We start from the raw sequence: 27,461 nt of genomic DNA, 5'->3' as shown, positions 1-27,461 counted from the left end.
AGCATTTCAAATAAATAAAAATAAGTCTTAAAAAAAAAGGTGACATATTCTGCAAGGAAAGTCCTTGTCCTCTTAGTAGCCTATTGATCAGACTGGCTTCTTTCCCCTCCTGGAATAATTCCAGCTGAGACTGAGAGCTGGGTGCCAACAAACTCATGTCCTTCCAGAGAGCCCAGGGCTCCTACTTCCTTTGCCTGCTGTGGGGCCCTCACCTGCTGGGCCGAGTGCTCCTCCAGGTACCTGGCCTTGCTCTTCTTGCTGGGGAAGCTGTACAGGCAGTAGAAGCATTGCTCCAAGGCTGTCTCCAGCTCTTCCTTGTAGGGGTGTGTGTCTTCAGAGGTGGATGCAGCAAGCTCCTTGTGGAGAACTCGCACCTGCAAGGGATGGGAGAAAACACCTGAGCAGAGGGCCAGTAGCCAAAGCCTCCCTGTTGGACACGGGCCCAGGGAAACCATCACTGTATCAACTCTTTTAATCTATGGAGGTTATGAGTGACCTGATTCTCAAAGAGCAGTTGTCTGGAAAACACCTGTTTTCGTAGAGGGAGTAACTCTGGGCCTCTTGACGAGCTTGCTCTGCTGCTGCCTCCCAGCACGCCTAGCCAGTGCCCACCAGCCACTGGAAGGTATCACACATTCCCTGCTAACATCTTCACTCATTGATCTAGCCACAATTATTATTTGTGCTAGGCACAGTGACACAATTCCCTGCTTTTAAGACTCTCGGATCCCAACACAACAGATGAACCTGAGCACATGTTTATAAATACCCATCAGGGGTGTGATCAATTCCACTAGGGCTCAATGTCAGACAGGATGTGAACAGCACAGTAAACAAGCTAGCTACATCCTTGCATTTGAGATTCCTGGTCATTGTTATGCCTATTAGTAAACGCACTTTCTTTTCAAGCATCCATAGGACTTTTACCAAAAACTAGATGAAAAATGAGTTTCAGCAAGTATCAAGGGACTAAAGTTAACAAACACCACATCCTCTGAATGTAATTCAGTAAAACCAGAAATCAATCACAGAAAAATCCCAAACACAAAATACCAAAACTTAGGGATGCTGTTAAAAGTCTATTTCAGGGGGCTCGGCAGCGTGGCCTAGTGGCTAAAGTCCTCGCCTTGATCCCATATGGCCGCTAGTTCTAATCCCGGCGGCTCCACTTCCTCTCTATCTCTCCTCCTCTCAGTATATCTGACTTTGTAATAAAAATAAAATAAATCTTTAAAAAAAAAGTCTATTTCAGGGGTGGGTGGCTCGGCGTGGTAGCATAGTGGTTAAAGTCTTTGCTTTACACGAGTCAGGCTCCCATATGTGTACCAGTTCTAATCCCGGCTGCTCCACTTTCCATCCAGCTCCCTGCTTGTGGCCTGGGAAAGCAGGAGAGGATGGCCTGAAGCTTTGGGACCCTGCACCCGCCTGGGAGACCCAGAGGAGACGCCTGGGTCCTGACTTTGGATCAGCTCAGCTCCAGCCTTTGTGGCCACTTGGGGAGTGAACCAGCAGACAGATGATCTTTGTCTCTGATCTCCTGCTCTTTGTAAATCTGACTTTGTAATAAAAGATAAATCTTTTTTAAAAAGTGCATTGGGGGAAAACATGAGTTTTCAATACATGCATTAGAAAACTGAAGACTGGGGCTCGGCAGCATGGCCTGGTGGCTAAGGTCCTCGCCTTGATCCCATGTGGCCGCTGGTTCTAATCCTGGCAGCTCCACTTCCTCTCTATCTCTCCTCCTCTCCGTATATCTGACTTTGTAATAAAAATAAAATAAATCTTTAAAAAAAAAAAAAAAGAAAAGAAAACTGAAGACTGAATAGGTATTTAACTCAGTAAGCCAGGAACAACACAGGGTAAAACCAAAAAAATAATATGGTGGGGGTAACCTGTAAGTTAAAAAGCAAAGAAAAAACAAATTAATAATCCAATAGCTGACAGTAAGAAAAGACCATTTCAGACAAGCCTCAAGACAGAGTGGTTTTAGAACAGGAGGGCGGGCACACTCAGACCAGTGACTGGCAGAGAGAGTGGTTATTTCTGGGCAGCAGCACAGACACAGCCTGGTACAACTCTTCCAAAAATGGTTCCGAGTGCAGAGCTGGTCTGGGGTGACATGGCGAGGAGTCCACAGGCTGGGGGGGCTGGAGTCTGGTGTTCACTAATCAGCTCCACATCCTGGGTCAGATGGGTCTCTTCCAGCTCTCCACAGCCTCCAACACACGGGCTGTACAAGCTGCCTAGCCCGACACATGCGTGAGCTTACATACAAGTTCAGTCTCCTTCAACCCCCGTTTGCTAAGCACCTACTCTGTGCCTGGCACTGGCCTAGGAACTTAGAGCAATGAACCAAACTAACAAAAATACCCACTGTCTCAGAAGTTGCAGTCAGCGGAGAAGAGGACGTGGGCTAGGCACCGAGTCAGTGGGGCTCAGGGGACGGAGGCCTGCCAACACGCAAACTATGCATATCGTCCAAGGTCTCTGTGCATTCACTCCTTAACAGGCAGCCAAGCTTCCCTTTGCACCTTGCCCCCATGTCGGGACACCTTGGAGACTGTGTATCCTGAGGCCCCACCCAAACCCTGCCTTCTTTTTTTTTTTTTTTTAAGATTTATTTTTATTACAAAGTCAGATATACAGAGAGGAAGATCTTCTGTCCGATGATTCACTCCCCAAGTGAGCCGCAACGGGCCAGTGCGCGCTGATCCGAAGCCGGGAACCAGAAATCTCTTCCGGGTCTCCCACGCGGGTGCAGGGTCCCAATGCATTGGGTCATCCTTGACTGCTTTCCCAGGCCACAAGCAGGGAGCTGGATGGGAAGTGGAGCTGCCGGGACTAGAACCGGCGCCCATATGGGATCCCGGGGCTTTCAAGGCAAGGACTTTAGCCGCTAGGCCACGCCGCCGGGCCCTAAACCCTGCCTGCTTTAGTTCTTCCATCAGGCCATGCCCCAAGCACCACCCCACTATTCTATAAAAAATGATGAACTTGGCTTCGGTGGGGACAATTTGGTCTCCAATCTGTTGCCTGCACTCCTGCTTCGGTGTGTACTATTCTCTCCTTTTCAATAAATCCTTTCCCTTTCAATAAATGCTGATTTTCTGCTCACCTCTATCTATGCCTCCTGGTTATATACTCACACATGGCAAGACAAGAACCTGGACTAAGTGTAGTTTGGGGAGTCTCTCTGAGTCTAGCTAGGGCTCTGGATCCCCATGACCCAAATGGGAGTCCCTATCTCCACACCAAAGACACACACCAGACATACACCCTAAGTTATATGGCAAGCTAGATGTCAATGAAAGCCAGATAATGTGAGATTCTAGTCTCCTATGGACTCCCAGCCTCCCTTCCTTACCCAGTTTTATAACTGAAAATCAATTTAACACCCTCAATTGGGGGATGTGGTAGGTGCTACCACAGCATCCCTAATCCTAAGACTCAAAAGTCATTTACGTTCTCTAAAGATGACATTCTGATGCTTAGTCTTACCTTGAGGGTTTTTCCAGCAGTCCCAGGGCCTAAGCAAGAAGTAGCTCTCACTTGACTGACTGAAGCCCACTTTGCCATCATCAAAATTCCCCCCTAAACCCCAATGCTGTTCCTCAAGCAAAGGAGGGCCATGGACACTGTAGACAACAGGGACTCGCAGCTATGAAAAGTCCATCTGTAAGAAACCTGAACTCTAACCCCTCCAGGAACCCAGAAACTAAGTGACAGCTTCCCAGCTCTTCATTCTGCACACTGCAAAATAAATCACTTTCTTCCACTATTTTAGCAGCAGTGATTGGCTTGCTGTGTGATGGGTGGGCAGAGGCAGGTTCGGGTGCTACAATACAGAGAGAAACCAGGGCAGAGGAGAAAGACCAGGAGTACTAGGAAAGAAAGCTACAACTGTAAAGACAGCACGCTCACTGAACAGGGAAGCACAGGACAGCCAACCTAAGAGCCACACAGAAAAGGCTTTAGGCTTTGCAGACCCTAGACACTTTCACAGCTTCCTGACTCTAGCAGGGTATTGCAAAAGCACCCATGAATAATATGTAAATAAATTAACACACACTACAGGCCAGGTTGGGTGTTCCATTTCCTTGAAATATCCAAATGCTGGGTGTTTTTCTAACCTGTCTGGGTGCTGATTGGCTTCACACTCAACAGCAAGAACTGGAGAAAGTTCATACTGTTTATCTCCATCATCAAGTCACAGGAGCTATCACCACTGTTGGCAAGCACGAGGAGGCTTATTTCTGCTTGCCAAACATTTACTGACTGAATGAACGCAATAGCTATTGACTGAGCAATTACAACCTGGCCAAGAGTGGTGGCTGGCAAACACGTCTCCAAGGGAGGTGGCAGGGGGGAAGAATGCAGTTATTACCCTAACTTACCATTACATGCAAAAACCCAGTGCCTCACTCAGTGGTAACTAGTTGATCTAATGCCACCTACTGTGTAAAGCCACGTCCTGAGCCTCAGCTGTCTGAGGGAACCCATGTTCCGAGTCTCTGGCAAGTTTCAATAATCACATACACGCAGGAAGACCAAGAAGTATAGAAGGCTCCATGGTAGGTGGCACAAGGGTAATGACATGGCTGTGTCCCCCTCTGCAGGTACATTCCCGGATCATGCAGCAGCCCGGCAGGGCAGCCCATGGTGTGCCTGTGTGGAGGACAAGGAGACACTCACGTAGAATCTCAGCAGAGCCCCGTCAGAATTGCAGCACCAGGACCTTCTGCCCAAATACTCATGGGCTGTGTTGAGCAGCATGAGGGAGGATGGCAACATGGGTGTCTCTGACAGCCCTGGCAGGATGCAGAGTGAGAGAATGAGTTAGCACAGGGGCAGGTGCACCCACAGCTGGCTCTGAGACACTCTTTTTTTTTTTCTTAAGATTTAGTTATTTTATTTGAAATGTAAAAGTTACAGAGAGAGAGGGAGAAACAATGAGAGCAAAAATCTTCCATCCATTGACCCACTTCCCAAACAGCTGCAACAGCTACAGTAGAGCCAATCTGAAGCCAGGAGCCAGGGCTTCTCAGGTTTCCCACGTGGGTTCAGTGGCCCAAGGTCTTGGGCCGTCCTCTTGCTTTCCCAGGCCACCAGGGGCTAGACTGAAAGCAGAGCCGCTTGGACATGAGCTGTTCATCACAAGGGATGCCGATACCGGCAGGCAGAAAAAGATCAGCCTGATACATTACCCTGTTATCAAGCAGTTGCAGCCTTCTTCCCTTTTTTAATTGTCTGTTAGACTAAGGAATGATCTGATTGGCCTTACTAAAGCAACAGATACTGATGAAATGAACCAAACCTTCAAATTATGAAGAGGGCTTCACCTACCAAAATACCACCTCTCAAAGAAGCAATGCTAGTATTTGGTTGGTGAATGTTACTCAAAGTAATCTTCCTTGTATTCCAAAAGTTCATAAGAATGGAACTAGGACGCAGCGCAGTAGCCTAGTGGCTAAAGTAATCGCCTTGCATGAGCCGGGATCCCATATAGGCACCAGTTCTAATCCCAGCTGCTCCAATTCCCCTTTTAGTTTCCTGCTTGTGACCTGGGAAAGCAGTTGAGGATAACCCAAAGCCTTGGTACGCTGCACCCACATGGGAGACTTGGAGAAGCTCCTGGCTCCTGGCTTTGGATCGGCTCAGCTCCAGCTTTTATGGCCACCTGGGATGTAAACCAGTGGATGGAAGATCTTTCTCTCTGTCTCTTCTTCTTCTCTCTGTAAATCTGACTTTTCAATATAAATAAAGAAATAAATCTTTAAAAATGGAATTAAAAGAAAAGCTTATTTTGGTGCAAGATAATTTTAAAAACCACGTATACTTTACTTATAATATGCATTCCCCATGAACTTTTTTTAAAACCCCTTATCCACGAGGTTTTTCTAATGAAGCAAATAATTTATAACAAAGGAATCCATGGTATGAACATCATTTCTCAACTTAAAACAGCCTTATATTGAGGATTTCTTGAACGTTACAGAAAGAAAAGTAAAACAAAAGGGTAGAGGAGCGCTGGGCAGGTGGCTGGCACAGCCGTGGAGACGCCTCTGACATCCTTCACCCCTCATCCCAGGGCCTGGACTGAGGGCCCCGCTCCACTCCTGACTCCAGCCTCCTGCTCACGTGGATCCTGGCAGCCAGAAGGCGACGGCTGCACGACAGGGTCCTTGCCACCCATATGGGAGACCAGGCTCTTTGTCTGGCCTGGCTAAGTCTTACTGTTGCAGATATTCAGGAAGTAAAATAGTGGATGAGAGATTTGCCTCTGTTTGTCTCCGCCTTGCAAATAAATAAATACACAAAACAACACGGCCCTGCACAGTAGCCTAGTGGCTGAAGTCCTTGCCTTGAACGCCCAGGATCCCATATTGTGCCAGTTTGTATCCTGGCGGTCCTGCTTCCCATCCAGCTCCCTGCTGTGGCCTGAGAAAACAGTTGAGGACGGCCTTGGGACCTTGCACCTACGTGGGAGACCCAGAAGAAGCTCCTGGCTCCTTGCTTTGGACTGGCTCAGCTCTGGCCATAGTGGTCATTTGGGGAGTGAATCATTGGACAAAAGATCATCCTCTCTGTCTCTCTTCTTCTCTGTATATAACTTTGCGGTAAAAATAAATAAATCTTAAAAAAAAAAAGAAATAAAGAAATCAACAAGAATAGGCTCCCTTGCCTGGGTATATTAAGGTAATTAAATATATGATACTCATTGTTTTAAAAAAAAATTAAAATAAGAACAAACTACTGGGGCTGACACAGTTGCTCAACAGGCTAATTAATCCTCCACTTGTAAGCACCAGCATCCCATATGTACATGAGTTTGTGTCCTGGCTGCTCCACTTCCCATCTAGCTCCCTGCTTGTGGTCTGAGAAAACAGTGGGGAATGGCCCAAATTCTTGGACCCTCTGCACCCACATGGGAGACCCAGCCAAAGCTCCTGGTTCCTGATTGGCTCAGCTCTAACCACTGCAGCCATTTGGGGAATGAATCAGCAGATGGAAGACCTCTCTGTATCTTCTTCTCTTTGCAAATCTATCTTTTCAATAAAAATAAATATTTTAAAATATCTTATTAAAATATATTTTAAGGGCCCTGCACAGTGGCGTAGCGGCTAAAGTCCTCGCCTTGAAAGCCCCGGGATCCCATATGGGCGCCGGTTTTGATCCCGGCAGCTCCACTTCCCATCCAGCTCCCTGCTTGTGGCCTGGGAAAGCAGGAGAGGATGGCCCAAAGCTTTGGGACCCTGCACCTGCGTGGGAGATCCGGAAGAGGTTCCTGGCCCCGGCATTGGATTGGCGCGTACCGGCCCATTGCAGCTCACTTGGGGAGTGAAACATCGGATGGAAGATCTTCCTCTCTGTCTCTCCTCCTCTCTGTATATCCGGCTTTCCAATAATAATAAAATCTTAAAAAAAAAAAAAAATATATATATATATATATATTTTAAAATATAATAAAAATATTTAAAAATAGATTAAAAATTACTAATTTTCCAGTTCATCTTTTGTTCAGCACTGATAGTTCTTTGAGGACCTCTCAGTAATTTTGAAACTCTGGGCCATGCCAGTTATGGTTTATAACTAGCATTTTTTGGAATGGAGTCAGATAGAATACATCAGAATAGAAAACAAAACAAAACAAAACAAATCAGTCAGTAGAAATAAGTTTCTTTCATGAAACTCATTTTGTACTTTTTTTATTGGCGAGTCCTAGCCAAAGAAGCACGATAAGCTCTGGTTTAAAAAATAAATAAAGAAGATCAGATAGTTATAAGAATTTTAAGCTACTCCTTTTAAGGTTTTCATGTGGCTTTTAAATTAATCTCCATTTTCCTAGGGTATCAAATGATTCTCCACTAGACAAGACCAGTGTTTAGCTTTGTAACACTTCTTCCTCTCAAAATGTGGTTCATACAATTTGTAGAGATTCAAGATTTGTAACATTTCCACACTTTCCTATGACCATATTCAGCCTAACTGCTTTTTCTCTTTCAAGATTTATCTGCATGTTTTACAAGCAGCATGAACAGAGAGAGGAAGGGAGTGACAAAGAGATCTTCCGTCCTCTGGTTCACTTCCCAGATGACGACGACACAGCCTGGTGGCAGGACTAAGCACTGTTTTCTCAGGCACCCTGGCAGGGAGTTGGGGTGAAGGCTGAGCAGCCTGGCCTGGGCCCCCAGCACACAGACATGGACGGTGGTGTCATAAATGGAGGCTTAGCCTGCTGCCTGACAACGCCAGCCTCCAGCTGCTCTCCTGGAGCCCAGTCCTGAACGATGAGGTGCTCTTCACCGGTCTCCTCCCGAGGCTTTTCCTCTCCGACCCTGGCTGGCTTCCTGACTTTGTCCTCCTGAAGAGGTCCCCTGCCCCTCCCCACTTAAAGATTTATTTAGTTATTTATTTTATTTCAAGGGCGGAGTTACAGAAACAGAAGGAGAGAAGACAGGTGTTCCATCCGCTGTTTCACGCTCCCAGAAAAGCTTCAAAGGCCAGCAGGGAGGGCAAACTGAAGCCAGGAGCCAGGAGCTTCTTCTGGGTCTCCCATATGGGTGGAAGGGCCCTAGGGCTTGGGGCATCCTCTGCTGCTTTCCCAGGCCACAAGCAGGGAGCTGTATTGGAAGTGGAGCAGCCAGGACTCAAACTGGCATGCAAATGGGATGCTGGCCTTTGCAGGTGGAGGCTTAACCTGCATGCCACAGTACCAAAAGTTTCTAAGAAGCATTCAAGAGAACTGGGGTCCCTGGCTGTAAAATGTTTGTAATCACTCAACCACAACTTGGCTACTTGTCTTACTAGACCACCAGTTCTTAAGAAAGCACGAGACCTACCATACATCACTCCGCACTGACTGACTCTCAATGTTGCTCCACCCAGACAATCTTCATCCCTAACAGATCCTTTACCAGGATATGCCTGACTGGGGTGGCTGTGGATTCTAGCACTTACTGCGGGGCTGGACTCTGAGAATTCCATTTTCATCACAATTTGGAGGAACTGTCCCGCGTGTGAATTGGTCATCTGCTCCTCCTCCCCCGGGCCCTTTGCCTCAGAGCACTCTCCCGGCCCAACATCACCTTGGGCCTGCATGTCTAACATCTACTCCCAACGCTCTTAGCCCTTCCGCACACCTACTCACTTCCACTTCAGTGTGGATGGTTTGTGTTTATGAGTTTACCATGACGCAACTTGGGTGGCAATGTTTTCCCTTAGTCTGCCAGTTTTCATTTCATTTTGCTTTATCAGCTCGCTTTTGTTCTCCCCCCCCCCCCCCACACTGTTGTAAACTGTCTTCAGCCGCCAGCAACTGAGTAAGCTGGGAACATGGGTGCCTCTGCCAGCCTTGCTCCCAGCTCCTGCTTCCGAAGCTGGCAGAATACCAGCCACTTTCCAGATGTGATTTTGGCAAGCTCTAACAGCTCAATTTTTACAACAAATTATCCTGGAGCTGGCACTGTGTTGCAGCCGGCTAATCCTCTGTCTGCAGCACTGGCAATCCCATATGGGCACCGATTCATGTCTCAGCTGCTCCACTTCCTATCCAGCTACCTGCTCGTGGTGCAGGAAAGCTGCAGAGGATGGCCCAAGTCCTTGGGACCCTACATCCACATGGGAAATCCAGAGAAAGCTCCTGGTGCCTGGCTTTGGGTTGACTTGGCTCTGGCCATTGTAGCCATCTAAAGTGTGAACCAATGGATGGAAATCTCTCTCTCTCTCTTTGCTTTTCTCTATAATTCTGCCTTTCAAATAAAAATAATATTTTAAACAAGCAAAAAAAGAAAGTAAAATAATAAATACATTATTAGGTCCCAGGTGCAAGCCATTTACAGCCCTTTATCTCTTTCCCATGGTCCATCAATGTTTCCTCCTGGCCTGAGCTCATCTCTTCCTCGGATGCGACCTCCACTCTTCCCCTGTGTCCCTCCAGCAGGTGGGACTTGGCTACGGTGGGCGACCTCAGCAGGTCATCTCTTCCTGCTCTCTCATGTTGGACACGGGCAGTTTGCTAGACTCTGGTATTCTTACACACCACAAATGAGATGTGGGGGGTATTTTCCCCCACATGACCGAATTAACTTGTCCTTAAAGATATAGTTTTCATTCTATTTGTATGTGCAGAGGAGCTGAAGGCAGGTAAGTCGGCGAGGGCTGCATGCAGGGCTCACAGGACATTAGGGAACAACTTCCAGAAGTCAGTTCCTTCGGGGCCTGCTACAGCTTCAGGGACTCACCTCACCCAGGTCACACAACTGCTGTGGGAGCCACATCCAGAAATTGGGCAGATGGAAGTACAAAGGCTGTGTACTTCAGTTCCATGTGATGGGGTAGCGCTAGCGGAAACTCCCTGCAGCAACCCACTCCTCCCTCTGCCCAATCCTCTTCCTCTACCTCCTTTGACAAGCACTGATCCATAATACACCCTGTCTCAGGGCTTACTTCCCCCAAAACCTATTCTTAAGCCAGCTGAATAAAAGCATAGATATGTGTTTTATGAGGGTACTTCATTAAGGTCATGCAAAATGCTACACCATGAAAAAAAAAATTAAGCATGGATTTCAAAGTTGTTTTGTACCTAAATAAACTCATCTCTTAATTCCCAGACTTCAACGAGGTGAAATACCATCACATTGTCACAACTATACAAAAAGGGGATGTGATGTGTGGAGACCAAGTCTGGACTGCATATGCAAGGAAACTAACTAACTAACTAAAAGATGCTTGGGGCAGGCTGCCTTTGGGGCTGGGTAGCTGGTGCTGTGACGTAGTTCCTTCAGCTCAGCCCTTTTCCTCCTGCTGCCCTGACCGGAACTCTCAAGCCACGTCTATACCAAAGGCCAAACGCGCACCCACCCAGCCTCTCCACCCACCTTGTGCCAGTTTCCTGTGCCACATTCACTCACTGCCTTTATTATTTCACTTCGTCCAGTGCACAAATCTCTGAGGCAGGGACTATTATGCTTGGGATGAACAGAGGGAAAGAGGCGGACTTGCCCTGGGTCACATACGCACGAAGTGACAGCTGTTATGTGGAACCTGTGCCCACTCCACACTGCCCTGGCTTCCTGTCCCCGGCAACTGCCGTAGGGACACAGAAGCAGGCAGCAGTGCCAGCCTGGAGTGGTGCCAACACTCCCCAAGCACTCACCCTGCTGTCATTTCCTGGGCTGCACGTGCACACACCCGCCACAACCCATATGCCCTGCTCCTTGCTGCTGCACAGGGAGAAACAGCTGTGACAGCTTCTGCTCAAGCTCCAAGCCTAGTCCTGTCACTCTGTGACCCCAGCCCGCTCACGGCACCTGGGGAAGAACAGAACCCAGAGGCAAAGACGCTTGAGTCAGGGCCAACCCCACAAACTCGCTGAGTGCACACCTTCCTCCACTGGGTTCTGAAGTTGCTGCTGGTGGCACAGGGAGCGGAAGGTGTCTTCCTCCTGCCAGATGATCCGGTGCAGGATGATCCATGGCAGCACCGAGGACACGTGGGGCTCCTTGGGCTCCTCTTGCACAGCCATACTGCAGTCAATGACCTGGTGGGGGCACAGGGCACCAGGGGTGTCACAGCGGGGCCAGCCCTGCCCACTGCCCACCCAGCTCTGATAAGAGACACTGGCCTGGCAGCACCTCAGCATGCCATTTGATAGTGACAGAGTCCCCTTGTATTCCCTCCTCGCTCTCTGTGCCACATGCAGCTACTGATACTCTCAGGCACCTCCTGGATGCTGGGCCCTGGGAATGGGCACTGGGGAGATGACACCTCAGCGGAAGAAAGCCAGAGACAAGCAACAAGAGTGCAGATATCGGGGCAGGGTGGCTGAGACAGGAGCAGGGGCTGCTTCCAAGGGCTGTAGAGGAGGGCAGACAGGAGGGATAACGGGTGGGCAGGCAGGGGCCCCAGGAGGTGGCTTGGCATAGTTACAGCCAAGGACATAAAAGACAATGAGGAAGAGGACAGCTGGGAAGGTGTTGAACAGGGGACGAGTACGTGCTTATCTGAGACAGTGTCGCCAGGGCAGGCTGGGGGCTGGGCTGGAAGAGTAGAGCATTAGGAAGAGTGTGGGGAGGGTGCTTCAGGAGGGAAAGCAGGAGGTGGCAGGGGCTTAGACCATGGCAGGACAGGGACCGAGGGGAAGCCAGGCTGAGCCGTGAAGCATGTGGACCTGGCACGCCTTGCGCATGGCCTGGACGGGGGCTGGGAAGAGGTGAGCATGGTATGCCCCCTAAGAGATGACCCAGGGCCCCGTAGCTACAGACAGCGAGCCAGGAGGCCTGGTTTCTAGCCTCATTCTGCCTCCAGCTCCCTGCAGACAGAACAGGGTCTCCCCTCTGGGCTCGCTTCCTCCACCTGGGAAGGGTGCACAGAAGAATCCTGTGGTGGCAAGTGTCCTATCACCTCTAACAGCCATGACCAGTCCCAGCGAGGTCCGTGGCATGTGCACAGCCGCAAGCTCAGACCCAGACAGCTCCAGCCAGAGAGAGCAAGGCATCTTTTCTGGAGTGCCCAACTTGCAATGAAAAAGGAGACGCCTGCTGGGGAGGGGTGTGGTGCAGAGCCAGAGGGCAGTTACCTGGATGAGGTTGTTGGTGAGCCGGACCAGGCCGGTGGTGGAGGACAGGTCCCTCAGGATGCTGCCACTGCTGTCGGCAGCCAGTGCCTGCTCAATGCCCTGCAGCAGCTGGGTCACTGTGGCCACCCACTCCTCCTTGGCCGCGGCCTCGCTGGAGTTCATCATCTGCTGCACAGCCTCGTGCAGAGCCACGTCAGAGCACTCGAAGCACTGCTGGTGGTCCTTCAGCCGGAGCAGGGAGTCCTGAGCAAGGCAAGAAACCAAGCGTGGAGGCGCCGTGAGCTCAGGAGCTCAGCACACCCAGGGCTCGGGCACAGGGTGGCAGAGTTGCGGGGAAAGAGGCAAGCGGCAGTACAAAAGACAAAGACAGCCCCATGTAGGCTGAGGGCAGGCTGATGGCAGGCTGAAGGCAGACTGGTACCTGCGTGCCACTGCTGCAGTGGAGTGTGCTAGCCTGGGAACTTTCAGAAAGGGGTCTCAGGAATGGCACTGTGGCACAGCCAGTAAAGCCACTGACTGTGATGCCAGCTTCCCATAGGGGTGTTGGTTTGTGCTCGAGTCACTTCACTTCTGATCCAGCTTTCTGCTAATGGCCTGGGAAAAGCAATGGAAGATGGCCCAAGAGCTTGGGTTCCTGCATCTCTCCTGTGGGAGACCAGGATGAAACTCTTGCCTCTGGTTTGGCCTGGCTTAGCCCCTGCCATTGCAGCCATGTGAAGAGTGAAACCAGGAGATGGCACAACACCTGTCATTTCTCCCCTGGGCAACCATGCCAGGCCTTTGCAGGGGGCTCAGTGAGAGAGGGGCAGGCTGCCAGGGACTGTCAGACGCAGAGGATCTGAGTCAAGGTCATGTCATGCTGACATCACTGTCCTGAGGGCCCCCTTGCCCAGGGCTGGCCAAAGTGCCGAGTCTGCCCAAGGTAGCCTCTCAGAAACTTGAAGTGAGCTGATGTGCGCATCGTACCAGCACAGCGCCTGGCACACAGGTAAGCTCCATGCGGAGCTGTTCTTCTATTTTAAAATGTCCTTTCTGGAAGCCGCTGCTTTTTGCACAACTAGAGAATAGAGACCATTTAGACACTGGGACCTCAGGCTCTTTGATCACTGTGTGGGTTCACTGGGAAACAGCCTGTCTGTGAGTTCAGAGCAGGTGGGCAGCTCGTTGGACCAGCGGGGAGCGGCTCCTGCCTGGCATCCCGTCAGGCCCTGACCTCCCATGGCCCAGGCCCAGCAGTGTCTCCCGCATAGCTGCCACTCTGAGATGACACCGACAGGTCTAGGGACACGGATCTCTGAAATTGTCTTTACAATGTTCTACAGCTTCTGCACACAGATCATAACCTCCCAGCATGTTATTAGCCATAATTTCCAGAATAGGGTCCTGCTTCCTTAGAGAAAGCCAGCATCTGTTTCAAGGAGCGGAAAAGGGTGTGTAGGATGGGCTCCAGAGTCCAGGCTCACCGCCCTGGTCAAGATCCCAAACACACAGGGGGTAGAACGCTGCTTCCCAGCAGGATACAGCCTGCAGGCCTTGAACTGAAGCCAGAGCTGTTGTGAAAGTCAGGAACAGGGGCCCGGCACAATAGCCTAGTGGTTAAAGTCCTCGCCTTGAATGTGCCGGGATCCAATATAGGCACCAGTTCTAATCTTGGCAGCCCCGCTTCCCATCCAGCTCCTTGCTTGTGGCCTGGGAAGGCAGTCAAAGACGGCTCAAAGCCTTGGGACCCTGCACCCGTGTGGGAGACCCAGAAGAGGCTCCGTGCTCCTGGCTTTGAATCGGTGCAGCTTTGACCATAGCGGTCACTTGGAGAGTGAATCATCAGATGAAAGATCATTCTCTCTGTCTCTCCTCCTCTCTGTATATCTGACTTTGCAATAAAAATAAATCTTTAAAAAAAAAAAAAAAAGGAAAGTAAGTCAGGGACAAGACAGAGATCCAGGCCTGGCATGATGGCTCTTAAATCCTTGCCTTGCGAGTGCTAGGTTTGTATATGGATGTTAGTTTGTGTCCTGGCTGCTCCACTTCCCATCCAGCTCCCTGCTTGTGGCCTGGAAAAGCAGCTTAGGACAGCCCAAAGCCTTGGACCCTGTACCCACACGGGAGACCCAGAAAAGGCTCTGGGCTCCTGGCTTCACATCGGCTCAGCTCTGGCCACTGCGGCCACTTGGGGAGTGAACCAGCACATGGAAGATCTTCCTCTCTGTCTCTCTGTAAATCCGAGTTTTCAATAAAAATAAATAGATCTTAAAAAAAAAAAAAGGACAGGATTCCACTAGCAGCTCTCCAGCTTTTCACAATCCCCAGATTCAAGATCAGAAAGAGCCAAAAGACAGAAGAACTGCCAACACACAAGGAGACCAAATTACCACTGACTATGGGCCAATCACCCACTGCAGGCAAAACAGAAAAGGATCAGAAATTAACATGAATTCGGCAAAGCAGCTAGCAGCAAAATAAACACCTATGAATCAATAGGATTTCTATAAAACAGCAACACAGAGTAAGAAAATACAATGACTAAGCAAAGGAGCCTGTTTGAAACAGCAACCCAAACTATTAAGGACAAAGAATCAACTCAACAGGAAGAAAACAACTCAATTATACTGCAAAGCTAAAAGATGGCTTGCCCAAGCCGGGAGAGACCTGCAGCCGAGGGTTCCAAATTCCATCCGACTCAAGAAAAGCCAGATGATGCAAGTTCAACCCGAATGTAAAACACAAATGCCTGGCGAGCATCTGGTTATGTGGAGACAATGCTGTATGGGACGCCACAGCCCATGTCTGAGTGCCTGGGTTCAAATCCCAGCATCTTGTTAAGTTTCCTGATGCCACGCCTGGAAGACAGCAGGTGAGGTCTCTGCAGCCACGCGGGGTCCTGGCTGTGGCCTGGCTCAGCCTTCGGAGAGCGAACCAGCCAAGAGAAGCTCTCGTGCCCCCTGCTTCTCACGTACACAAAGATTCAGCACACCAGCAACACGAGCACGGCTTTCTCTGCTGTGTGTCTCGTCTGCTTCCCTCAAGAAGGGGAGTACCCCGAGTGTCACCTTTCCCAGTGACAGGCAAGCTGCACTAGCTCAGCCTCGTGTGCAGAATGAGTGGATGAGTACCTGCCCAGTACTTTGACAACATAAAGATACCAAACTCCTGTATATCAAACAAAACACAAAAAGCTGCAACATAAGAGCTGACCACACACTTTCAACCTGCAGGACTTCATTATAAAATGTCTAATAATTTTAAAATTTCAACAGCTCTGAACAACACTAAGGGAATTCTCCAAGCAGGAAACTGAGTGGCCACGGCTCACTCCCAGCAAGCAGGGGGACCACAGCAGTGGTCCAGGCTTCAAGCACAGGGTCACTCTCACTTTCTTCCCATCCACCTTGTGTCCCGCCACACCCAGCAGTCCCACGGGATGGCAGTAGCAAGATGACACTGGAGCACTGAGGCAGAAGGTGCTGCTCTCTCTGCAGCCAAGGCCCTCCAGGCTGCACCTGGATGTCCCTTCCAAACACAGCCACGTGGGGACGCCCCACAGCCTGCGGTGGTGGTGACAGAGGTCAAACCCGTGTCAACCTCCCACCCTACCCCCAGCTCAGCCTAGGCCTGACTGATGTGCCAGGAGCTGGGGCCTCTTTGCTCAGCCCTTCCTCCCTTTCAGGTCTCCATTGGTTTCCACAGTTGCACCTCTTAACTGTTTCTCAGCTCAAGAGTTAATGATTAAATGCTTCATGTCTGGGACCAGCAAGGTTAAGCCACAACCTGACTCTTGTATCCTATATCCCTATATCCCCTGCCCCTTCTCTCTGTTTCTTCCTTGCTTTTTTTTTTTTAAAATGATTTATTCATTTACTTGAAAGGAAGAGTGACAGAGAGATAGTCAGACAGACAGATCAACCTTCCATCTGTTGGTTCACTCCCCAAATGGCCACAATGGTCAGGACTGGGCCAGGCCAAAGTCAGGAGCCTCTTCCGGGTCTCTCACGTGGGTGCAGAGACCCAAACACGTGGGCCATCCTCTGCTGCTTTCCCAGGCCCATCAGCAAGGTTCTGGATCAGAAACGGAGCAGCCGGGACCACAACTGGTGCCCAGATGGGATGCTAGCAGTGCAGGTGGTGTTAATTTTACCCACTATGTCACAACACTAGCCCCTGCTCCAACTCTGATCCAGCTCCCTGACGATGCACCCAGGAAAGCAGTGGAAGATGGCTTAAGAGGTTGGGTCCCTGCCACCCACATGGGAGACCTCAATGAAGCTCCTGGCTCCTGTACGACCAAACCCTGGTCATTTGGGAGTGAACTAGCAAATCGAAGTTCTCCTCCTTTTTCTGTCTCTTCCCCTCACTCTGTAACTCTGTCTGCCCAAAAAGCTTCGTGTCGCTTGAACAAGAAGTCTGAGTTCCTTCTGAATTGCAGAGAGAGAGCCCAGTAACATAAATGCACGATCCCTAAGGGACAGTAGGCTAGCCTGCATTCTGCTAACCACATTACATTCATTTTCTTCCAATTTGTGGACAACATCCTCCCGAGGGTGACAGTAATGATGATGGGGCACCCCAGGGTGCTACTACGTGCCTGGCACAGTAAAACACATGCTAGCTGGTATGGTTCTCACACGAGGCCTCTGTATGGTCATCCATCACCCCCATCCTAGGCAGCAGGAACCAAGGCTCAGGGAAGCTGGGAACCTGCACAGCGCTTAGCAGCTGCCAGCTCCCCAGCTGTTCTTTTTCTTCAATAACACAACAGCGCAAGGTTTTTGCTTTATCTTGATTCTTACGCTGATCAGACATTTAACCCACTTTCCTATTTCCTTAATGGTTAATTTAAAAAGACGTTAAGCGAGAGGAACAAACACAGGAGGACAGACAGTATCCTGACCATTCTTTCTCCTCTGCCATGCAGAAGTTCAGGGTCAAATGCAGGGCTCACTCTGGGCATCACAGAACCCTGAAACTGTTCTCCTAGGTTCTGAAGTTTCCAAGTCTGAAGTGCTTAGTCTGGCTAACACCCTCCTGGCAGTGAATTTAGTGATTCTGACTCCGGTTTTTCTCCTCTATGTCCTTGAGGGCACCTCAGTGACTGCCACAAGAAACGGGCAAGCAAGGAAGGGAGCAGACGGTGTGAAGGACATGGTGGCACGCACCTGCAACAGTAGCAGCTGGGCTGGCCTCTCAGGAATGGAAGTCATGAACTCCAGGTGCTTGGCCCGGTCAAACCCACTGGTGCACAAAGTAGGGCGCAGCAGATGCACGACCGCCTTATAGTCACCGGCCTCATACAGCCGCTGGATCTCCTCCAGGGACTGGCACCGCTCCAGTGACTTCAGGTTCTTCTCGATCTGAAAAAGGCCCACGAACATGGCCTGAGGCAAAGCCCTCACACTCTCCGGGAATCTGGAGAGCATTTGCATTTATCAGACCCAAACAAAGAGAACTGAATAAAAATTCAACCCCAGTCCTGGTACCTGAAGAAATCATATTTTCCCCCTCAATATACACCAGTGCTAATGCCGAAGGTACACGTGTTTGAAAGTTTTCCCATTAAGGCCAAGGCATGCAACTCTTTAAAAACTAAACACATCTAAATCCAAAAAAACTACCCTAGAAGAAAGAGGGGTTCCAGGAAGGCATCCACCAGAACAGTCGCACGGCCTGAGCACTAACATTCGGTGAATCAGATGCAGAACCATGGAGCACCAGGCGGTCAGGGACTTGGTGAGCCTGGGCAGGAGGTCAGCAAAGTACTGATCATGGAACCTTCTCCTCGCATGGGCCTGACGTGGCCCCAACACACAGGCAGCAGGACACTGCACCAAGACGTGGTGTCAAGCAACTCCAAAGGAGCTGAAGGCCACTTTCAGCCACCTGGGACACATCCCAGCAGGGGAGCTGTGGTGGGGTCTGAAGCTATCCAGGGAGAAGGAGGTCACTGGAATGGAGCCTAGTTTACATCCCAGGTACAGCAGACCCAGCCTCATGGCCAGAACAGCACGGCTTGTGTCAGCTAACATTTCCCTTAGTTTCACTTGAGCTGCTGTCACAGCCAGGAGAGGCGAGTGATAACCACTTTTAACCCTGCAGGCGAGAGCTGCCATGGGGGAGCTTGAACAAGCAAGATCTCTCTCTCTCAGGGCAGGGTGCCATGAGGGGAGCCCCGGGCATTCACATGCCCATGTGGCTCTCTCAGGCCTGCCTGCCCTCCCACCTGGGACCCTGCTCAGCAGGTAGGCAGGCAGTTCTCTCTTGTTCCTCAGGGATAGGTCAGGTATCAGGGCTGACTGGGACAATTTCGAATAAATAGTTGCCCAAGAAAGTACCATTTAAAAACCCTACTCACCTCTTCCAGGGAAACCACGGAGTCATTGTGGAGGTTGGGCAGCCGGATGACAATGTCTCTCTGCTCAGCCCCTGCCGCAGCCTGCATGGCTGTGGCACTCTGGAGCATCTCTGTGCAGATGTCGTAGTTCTCCAGGGCCTGCTCCATGTCTCCCTGGTCAGAAGGAAAGCCAGGTCAACGGTCAGAGCAGAAGGCAGGGAACTAACTAACCATGCTGTGCCAGGTTCCTGATGTGTCTGCTCTCCACACACTGCAGGTGCTGCAAGCGTCGGGGCTTTAGCCAATTACTGTCAAGAGGGGGACTCAAAAAACTCATGGGAAATGTGCCCTACATTTTAAAACATTTATTTGAAAGGGAGAGAGAGGAAAGAAAAAGACAGAGGGAGGGAGAAGGAAGCAACCAACCTGCAGTGCCAAAAAGCGAGCCTTGAGCCAGTAAACACGGACCACAAACTCCAACCAGCCATCCTCAAACAGATCACGCTGAGATGAGGCAAAGGACAGCTGCAGGAGGTCCCCCAGGCAGTGGGTTCCTGGGAAGTCAGGTCCAAATCTGCCGTTTACCACACCGGCAGGGCCGTTCCGAGGAGACACTGCAAAGCATCAGGCCAGCAAGTCAACTGCATGAGCGGTAGTCAAATGCCCTTCTGCCCCCAGGGATCACCCTCAACCTGCATGGGCACCCGTGGCCCCAGGGAGCCTCATAGCCCCCTGAATGGCAGCTATTGACAGAGTTGGACTAGTCAGAGATGCAGAGGGTCCAAGAGCCTGGGAGTGAACAGGGATGGTTTCCTGAATGGAGCATCCAACATAGCTTCAGAGTGACCTATGTCATTTGGGAAGCTACTAGAGACCCACAAAAAATCAAGTGGCCACTGTACAGCCGTGACCCTGTTTTCTTTAATCCAGAGTAATGGCAGGAGTAGACGGGTGGCTCCCTCTGGACCCCAGACCTTGCCTGGAACCTTGACAAACAAACCCAGAAAACATGCCCATGACAGATCTAAGTGTGCATTTCAGGACTCCTGCTTCTCCCAGTTCCTGCAGACTCAGAACACCCGCCCTGACATGCCGGTCCTTCTACCTGCAGAGCTCCTGCCTTTGGTCAGCAGCCACTGGTCCAGCTGCAACTCCATGCAGGACAAAGACATCAGCATCATGTCCTGCAAGACGGGCACAGGAAGGAAGGGGACAAAGTCAAACCCAAGCACAATTCTTCCTGCGGCCTGCTTTCCTTTTCCCAACTTATAATCAATGGCCACTTAGCAGGACATAAAAGGAAGCACAGGAACCTACGTTGGGACCACACCTGTGAGCGGCAGACCTATCTGCAGAGTCCTAAGGGACTCTCTGTACAAGAGGCAGTCCTGCCAGACAGGATGCTGCACCCACTCTACAGCTGTCATCCCTTCAATGTGCCAGAACCCAGGGTGTCATTCTCAGGGCCCTTGAGGAAGCTGAGGCTTTGACAATGAGGCACCTGCCCAGCAGGCACTGCTGGGAAAGGATCAACCTGGTCTACCTGATATCAAAGCCTTGACTCTTCTAGGGAGCAAGGCCCAGTGGGCACAGACAGTAGGGCAGGCTGCAGCGCTGACCCACATGCCCCAAAGGACATGAAGCTCTGCCAACCCCAAGCTCCTCTACATTCCACTCTCTCATGCAGATCCTAAGAGCTGCCCACACTCTGCCTGGCATTGGCAGCAGCATCCTGAGCTCCTCTGGGCTCCAGCAGGCACTGAGAACAGAGTGAAGCAGGCAGATGAGACAGGCTGAGGCTCAGGCCCACATCTCGAAGCACCCTGCAAGACTTGGAACTAAATGTATGCCCTCACTAACAGTCACTGGCCTCCACAGCACAACAGATGCTTCCCTTTCCCAGCCCCTGGCCAACTCTCCGGGCCCTTCCCTCTGACACATTCCCTCCCATCCATGTTCTGGTCATCCTACCAGTTCTGCCTTCAGAACCATGCCTCCTGCCGCTGACACTAGCATGGGTTCACCAGGCAGAGCCTCCTGCCAGCTGCCCCCTGCGCACCCCACCCCATTCCAGGCCCATCAGTAGACACAGCCGATCAACTCAACGCAGCAGCAGCCTCACACCCACGGAAGGTCCTGGCCTGGTCTCTGGCTCCCAGACCACTAAGAGGCCCCACCTTGATATGCTTGTTGCTGCAGTCCCTCAGCAGTGGGTTGGGCAGGCTGGTGCTGTGCCTCCTCCAGCTGTGGTAGACGCTGAGCACAACTTCCGCCAGCCCCGGTGGCCACCTCAACAGGAACTTGTGGCCCATTCCCTTCAGGTAGCGCATCATCAGCTCCAGGATGCCGCCGTTGGTCAGGTTCTCCAGCAGGAACTCATGCACATCTTGCTTCTCTGCCAGAGCAAGGGGAACAGCGTGAGCTGAAGGAAGGGTCTTTGCTCTCTCTGTGACAGGAGACCCTGCATCCTCCCTCCAGCACCAGCTCCAGTCAGACACGATCAGCACTGCAGGGCAGCGCACAACACGTGTAGGCCTTGCTGAGTCTCCAAAGGACCCTTGCCCAGTGCTGCCTTATGTATGGACTGAGCTCATGCACGTAAAATGCAGAGCACACTGAACAGCTGTGGACACACAGTCAACTGGCCAAGCCAAGCCTCTCAACTCAGCCGGCAACACACAGCAACTAAGGGCCTAGCAGTGCAGTAGATTCCAGGCTGGTCACAGGGCGTGGGCCCCAGACACACCTAAGCACCCCAACCGCACTTCTGAAAACAGCCCAGAGCCATTCCTCCAGAATAAAATGTAAGCAAGTTACTGGACAATGGAAGGCAGAATAAACACTGACTGCTTGATTCCTACCGGATTCCATAAATGTGGCAGAGTCAAACGACATTCTATGAGGCCCCACGCTCGGGAAGCTTTCCAGTTTGGCTTCCGATTGGACTTCATAGTTGTTAAATGGATCATCTTCCTCCTCAGGGTCCAGCTTTCTTAACCTGCATGGAATAATACAGCAAAAATCACAAAAATGGGGAAGGGTTTGTGTGTGATGGGTAGGGTGATGGTGCAGCATATTAGGCCCCCTCTTGCAATGCCTGTATTCCACACTGCAGCGCCCGGTTCACATCCTGCCCGTTCCACGTGGAAGGCAGCAGAGGATGGCCTAAGTACTTGGGTTCTGTCACCTTGTGGGAGAGTCAAACAGGGTTTCTCTGAATCCTAGCTTCAGCCTGACCCAGCCCTGACTGTAAACCAGGGATAGATAAATTCTCTTTCAGATAAATACATAAATAAATCTATTTTAGAAACTCACAAAAACTACACCATACCTTCTGACACAAATATTTGAATTCTTCCTGTTACAGAAGTTAAATATGAGCCAGAAAGGATGACCAAAGTAGGTGGCAGAGTTCAGAGCCCAGGCCTCCTTTGTTAAAGATGGCATGTTGATAGTAACCCACAGAAACCTCCCAAACTCCACTCCAGTAACCAAGACGGCATTAAAAAAAAAAAAAAAAGGTATAAAATCCGACACAAAAGACAGGGAGGAAGTCCAGAGGCAAAACAAACAAACAAACAAACAAGCAAGCCACATAAGGCAAAACATGAGGGCCAGAGTGAGTGAGTGAACTGTGAACTGCCTTCTCCCCCCAGCTTTAGCTCCACAAACCTTGGCACTGAGCAGGGAAGATCCAGAGGCCCTGACGGAGGGGAGAGGGTGGGGAGCAGAGCAGCAGCAGCGGCCTGGGGTCCCCCCAGCTCCCAGGAGCCTAGCACCTGCTCCTCTCTTAGAGCGCTCTGAGGAACAGTAAGACCCAGGCACCCAGGGAATACTCCCCCTCTGCCTTTTTCAGGATACAAGGAGTCCACCGAGCAGGGAGAAAGTCCTGCTGGGATTCCTGGGAACACACACTCACCCCGATGGCTGACAGAAAGTGCCCTTCTATGGGGCCTCTCACGGGCATCTCTGTCTGATGCCCAGCGGCCCCACACCCCCAGCAACAAGGGGGGGCACCTGTAGCTGCATATGGAAGGGGCCGTGCTGTGGTGCCTCTAGCAGCTCCCTGATTCGTACCTGGTATCCAGAGGATGACTAAGTCACAGCTCCTGCCTTCAGGAAGTTGAGAGGTAGAAGGAGGTGAGAAAAAATGCTAAGCCACCAATCCAGTGGGATCAGTGCTTTGGGCGTTTACAAGGGAGGCACGTGGAGCAGAGGGCGGAGATACGATGGCAACATCACTACAGGGGCATAGGCTGGTACTGTGTGCACTGCCTATTTTCACCAACAGTACCTGGAAGGCAAGAACTTCACCAGAAGCTCCTGGAAGTCCACTTTCTCCTCCTTTTTACACTTGGTATTCCGGACCCGAGCAGACCTCCTCTTGGCTGGCTCTCCGCTCTCTTCCGCGATTTTCTTCCGCTTCACTCCTTTCTTGGACTTGTCTCCTCCAGAAACGTCACCTTCACAAAGAGAGCAAACTAAATTTACAAGGTGGAGGGGAGAAAAACTGCACCCCACAGATGTATCAGCCTCTTGCTTTCCTAGTTCTACCAGCGTTATGCTTCTGTGGGATGTTCCTGTCTCCCACCTCTTCTTTAACAATGGAGAGCCCTGAGTAAAATTAACTTGAAACCCTGTAACTCTCATCCCTTTCTTAAACTCACAAGATTTGCAAGCCAGATCTCAGGGTTCCTTCTCACAGCCATGAAACAACAAGGTCTCAGAAGACCTCCCACCCTTCAGAGCTGCGGGGCCTCAGGCGATGGACCTGCATCGATGGAGTGAAGGATGCTGACCCTACCCAGGACCTATGAGCACCCGATCATAGGATAAGATCAAGGATGGATTACATAGAGAACAGAGGAATGGCATATACTATCAGGCACAAAAGTGGTGAGAGTGGCTCTGTAGCGATGGCCCGGGAACCTGACTATGAGCAGGCACTGCACCCGAGCCCCATGCCCTCCCTGTCCGGGCTCAGAGCTGAAGTACTCCAGAATCAGTCATGGCCCTCCAAGCAGACTGGAGCCTCCTCTGGGGGGCTGGGGCTCCCACTTTCATTGGAGCCGTGAGCACGGCCTGCTTACCCACAGGAGTGCCTGTCTCCAGCAGGCCAGAGCTGTGCAGTGGGAAGCTGGCCGTGGCCACGGAGGCATAGGGGAGCACAGGCTCAGCCACAGACATGGCAGGGTTGGCGCTGACGGGGCTGGGCTGTATCATACTGACGGGTGTCATCACCACGGAAGAGGCTGGCGGCCGGCTGGGGTCTTGGTAGTCAGACAGGTCGATCCTCTTGCCGAGGCTGGGCCGCGGTGGCTCGCAGGTGGTGAGGTGGTTGTACATGGCCAGCAAGCTCTCACCAAGGCACTTCCAGCTGCAAGGAAAGGGTCACTGCGCATCAGCAGCCCCCCTGAGGCGCCCCAAGCACAAGGCTCATGGACCAAAGGGGCTCCCACAGCTGCCACCTACCTCCACAGTGTGTCAGGGAAGCCCAGGTCTGCCCTTGGCTGAAACTGTGACAAAATTCCAAGTCTAACATCACTGAGGGTGTAGCAGCCTGACAGTCTGAGCTGGAACGGCAGCAGAGCCCCGTCTCTCTCCCAGCCCGCACCCTAGCAGAAGCCCCTGAAATTAGCCTAAGGCACCTTGACTCACCCAGGCAGACTGGCTCCCTGAGCTCCTAGTCCGTAAGGCAGAAGTCCCACCTACCCTGGGCTCTGCCACCACTTCCCTGGGTCCTGGGGGAGGGACCACTAACAGGATTGGGTGCTCTGCAAGGGCTAAGCCAGCTCACAGGTAGGGCCTGCTGGGAGCAGCAGTTTTGGGGTTTCCCAAACGTCCTGAAGATCTTCCTCTCTATCTCTCCTCCTCTCTAAATAACTGACTTTGCAATAAAAATAAATAAAATCTTATTTTAAAAAAAAAGTCTCAAATACACAATTGCACTAACTCAAGCCTTGCACGATCATGCCCAAAAGATCATGCTGAAGAGACCAAGGGGTGACTAACTGAGACCTGCATCCTGCTGCATGGCTGCCAAACAAAACCGAAACAAAGAGCCTGCAAGAGATGCTGTGCATGGCCCACAGAACCTGAAGGGCTTATTCTCTGGCCCTTTGCAGGAAAGCTCTGCTGAGCCCTAGAAGGACGGCTGGCTCTTTATGACGCCCCATCCTCTGCTCCCAGAGATGGAATCCCCATTCCTCCTCCAACAAGCCAATGCCAGGCTCAGGTAACGAACCTACGTAATGCCTCCTATGTCCACTGAGTCCTCACCTGCACATGGAGGAAAACTGTGGTGCCAGTTCACAGCTCTTTCCCTCCAGGCACATCACTCCAAGCCCTTCTAGAGTCTGAAGACCTCTTCCTTTCTATTGCAACTGGGAGGCATCCCGGGGCCCTTCCATAAGCCCCCAATGCTGTGTTTTGGAAGCCTACACTCTGATAGGATGAGGATCTTGACTTCCTGATGCTCAGGCATGAAGACATTGCTAGGCAACTGCACCTGCTGAAACTCACACCCCATCATAGCAATGGCCAGAGCCTGCCCTCACTGACAAGTGCTGGAAACCAGTTCCATGCAGAGCCTACTTGTTCTGTTATCATGATGACCCCAAATGAGGCAAATGCTGACCATCCCCTTCTCACGGCATGTAACGCTCCCCAAGGACTGGACCCATGTCCTCCTGCCCCATGCCAGGAACTCCAGATTCTTGTGACAATGCCTCTGAAGGAGGGAATGGCACACTGACACACAAGTATTGCAAATCTGAAGGATTCAAGAGTTAACCTTAGAAACTTTACAACAGGAACTGAATGCTAGATTTCTCCAGAGTGCTTTAAGCTACTCCCAGTGGACCACCAATACCAGCTTGTTTGTCCTGGAGGGCAAGGCTGCCACTGTGGTCCACCCACAGCTGTGGGTACCTTGCATGGGGCGGGGAGGAAGCATGAAAGTAAGGGGCAGGGAAGCCACATCTGGGACCAGCTCAGATTCCCTGTGTTATTATTTTGAGCCCTGGGTTCCTCCTGGCAAAAGATGGGATGACCCAGGGATGCTGGATGACCTACGTCAAAAAGGGGATGGGCTGCACCAGCTTCAGGTCCGGCTCCTTCTCCCGCACGATCAGCGCCTGCCTCTTCTTCCGCAGCCCCAGAGCTTCATCCACAATGGCCTGCGCCTCAGCTGGACTCACAGACACCTCATGGATGGACATGTCACTACAGCACAGAGCGGAGAGTTACACAGTTGCAAACCAGAGCCAGGCCGGAAAGGGGTACAGCTCAGTCAATACCCTTTCATCTGTACTGGTTCTACCCTCAAACAAAATAACCACTTGAGCCCAGCCTCACAAGGGCAGCAATGAGCACTGCTAATAACCACACGAGCTGGAAATAACTAATACTATTTGTCCTTCCACAGCTCAAAACAGAGCAGACAACAGTATCATCGTGGTATCTAAAATGCCACAGAAAATACAATCTTTCGATAAAATCTTTCAATTTTCTATAGAAAATGTTAAAAAAAAAAAGTAACTACTTCCCACTACCGGCAAAAAGCCATGAGATACTTACAGTTCACCCAGATCTTTGATGATCCCCAAACACACTAACAGGGGGAGCATTGGTGAGGGGTCCTCTGGTGTCCTCCCACAGTCTGATCTCCGCCCGAGGCCACCCAGCAACACCTGCCCTGCAGCCTTGACTGTCTTGAAGCTCTCCCAAGTGAGGGGGCCACTAAGGAAGTCACCCCCAGAGAAGGGACAATGCACCAGCCAGACGGGGAGGGCACTACAGCTGAAATGTGAACTGCCCCCCACACTCCTGCGGGAGCTCAAACCCAAGATCAGAAGTCAGTGGTGCAGATAAAGGGTGAAAACTTCATCTGACTGGTGTTTACAGGCAGGGACTTTGGGAAGTGATTTAAGTGTACCTCATGAGGGCACACCCCCCTCCCTGTGAGTGACTCCTAGTGGTGGCTAAGCAGCAGAGACTACACAAAGACAAAGACACACACACACTCCCAACACGATGTGATGAAGCCCACAGCGCCCTGGTCGGAGCCCAACCCATGTTACGTGAAGGACCCTGTATCTTTAAAACCATGAGTCAAACTAGACCTCTTCTTTCTGAGGTTGTCTGCCTCGGGTGTTTCCTGACAGTCCACAACCAAGGGAGCACAACCTTGCCCAGGCAGGGCAGGACTGACCATTGGAGGAACATCCGGAGTGAGTCCTTCCGGAGGCAAGGCTGCTCCTCGAAGATCTTCTCCTTCAGCACCAGTCCCTTGCTGTAACGGCAGTCCTTCTCCAAGGCTTTGCAGATGAAGTACAGACATGCTGGTGGGGAGACAGACAGCTATGGTTACTGAGACTGCACCCAGAAACTCTGGCCAGGCCAGTCACAGCAGGAAAATGTCCCACGCTGGCGGCCAGGAAAGGCAGGGTGGACAAGAAAGGACTCAGGCAGGGAACATTTCTGACAAGAAAACCCAGGACAGACAGAGCACTGCAAGGGAGGCAGACCCGCACCGCCAGCTGAAGACAGGAGCCACTTGAC

The 27,461-nt window shown here is 51.1% G+C and overlaps 1 protein-coding gene across 4 annotated transcripts in view; it reads right to left on the bottom strand.

The window, feature by feature from the left end:
• The window catches only part of CABIN1 (calcineurin binding protein 1), a 119,715-nt gene that overhangs the window by 67,691 nt on the left and 24,563 nt on the right, over positions 1-27,461 (bottom strand). For all 4 annotated transcript variants that reach the window (XM_058656490.1, XM_058656489.1, XM_058656491.1 and 1 more), the window contains exons 7-20: positions 27,112-27,241; positions 25,974-26,123; positions 23,990-24,276; positions 23,194-23,362; positions 21,761-21,897; positions 21,077-21,294; positions 20,005-20,083; positions 19,326-19,513; positions 18,921-19,073; positions 17,728-17,922; positions 12,578-12,820; positions 11,383-11,539; positions 4,693-4,808; positions 213-374 (exon numbers count right to left, since the gene is read on the bottom strand). In XM_058656490.1, coding sequence (XP_058512473.1) covers positions 213-374; positions 4,693-4,808; positions 11,383-11,539; positions 12,578-12,820; positions 17,728-17,922; positions 18,921-19,073; positions 19,326-19,513; positions 20,005-20,083; positions 21,077-21,294; positions 21,761-21,897; positions 23,194-23,362; positions 23,990-24,276; positions 25,974-26,123; positions 27,112-27,241 — 2,384 coding nt within the window. The remainder of the gene's footprint in view (positions 1-212; positions 375-4,692; positions 4,809-11,382; positions 11,540-12,577; positions 12,821-17,727; positions 17,923-18,920; positions 19,074-19,325; positions 19,514-20,004; positions 20,084-21,076; positions 21,295-21,760; positions 21,898-23,193; positions 23,363-23,989; positions 24,277-25,973; positions 26,124-27,111; positions 27,242-27,461) is intronic.

This window comes from Ochotona princeps, chromosome 29 (assembly GCF_030435755.1).
Source record: "Ochotona princeps isolate mOchPri1 chromosome 29, mOchPri1.hap1, whole genome shotgun sequence".
Taxonomy (NCBI): domain Eukaryota; kingdom Metazoa; phylum Chordata; class Mammalia; order Lagomorpha; family Ochotonidae; genus Ochotona; species Ochotona princeps.
The sequence above is the reverse complement of the archived record's forward strand: the minus strand, read 5'-3'. Positions and strand labels throughout refer to the sequence as shown.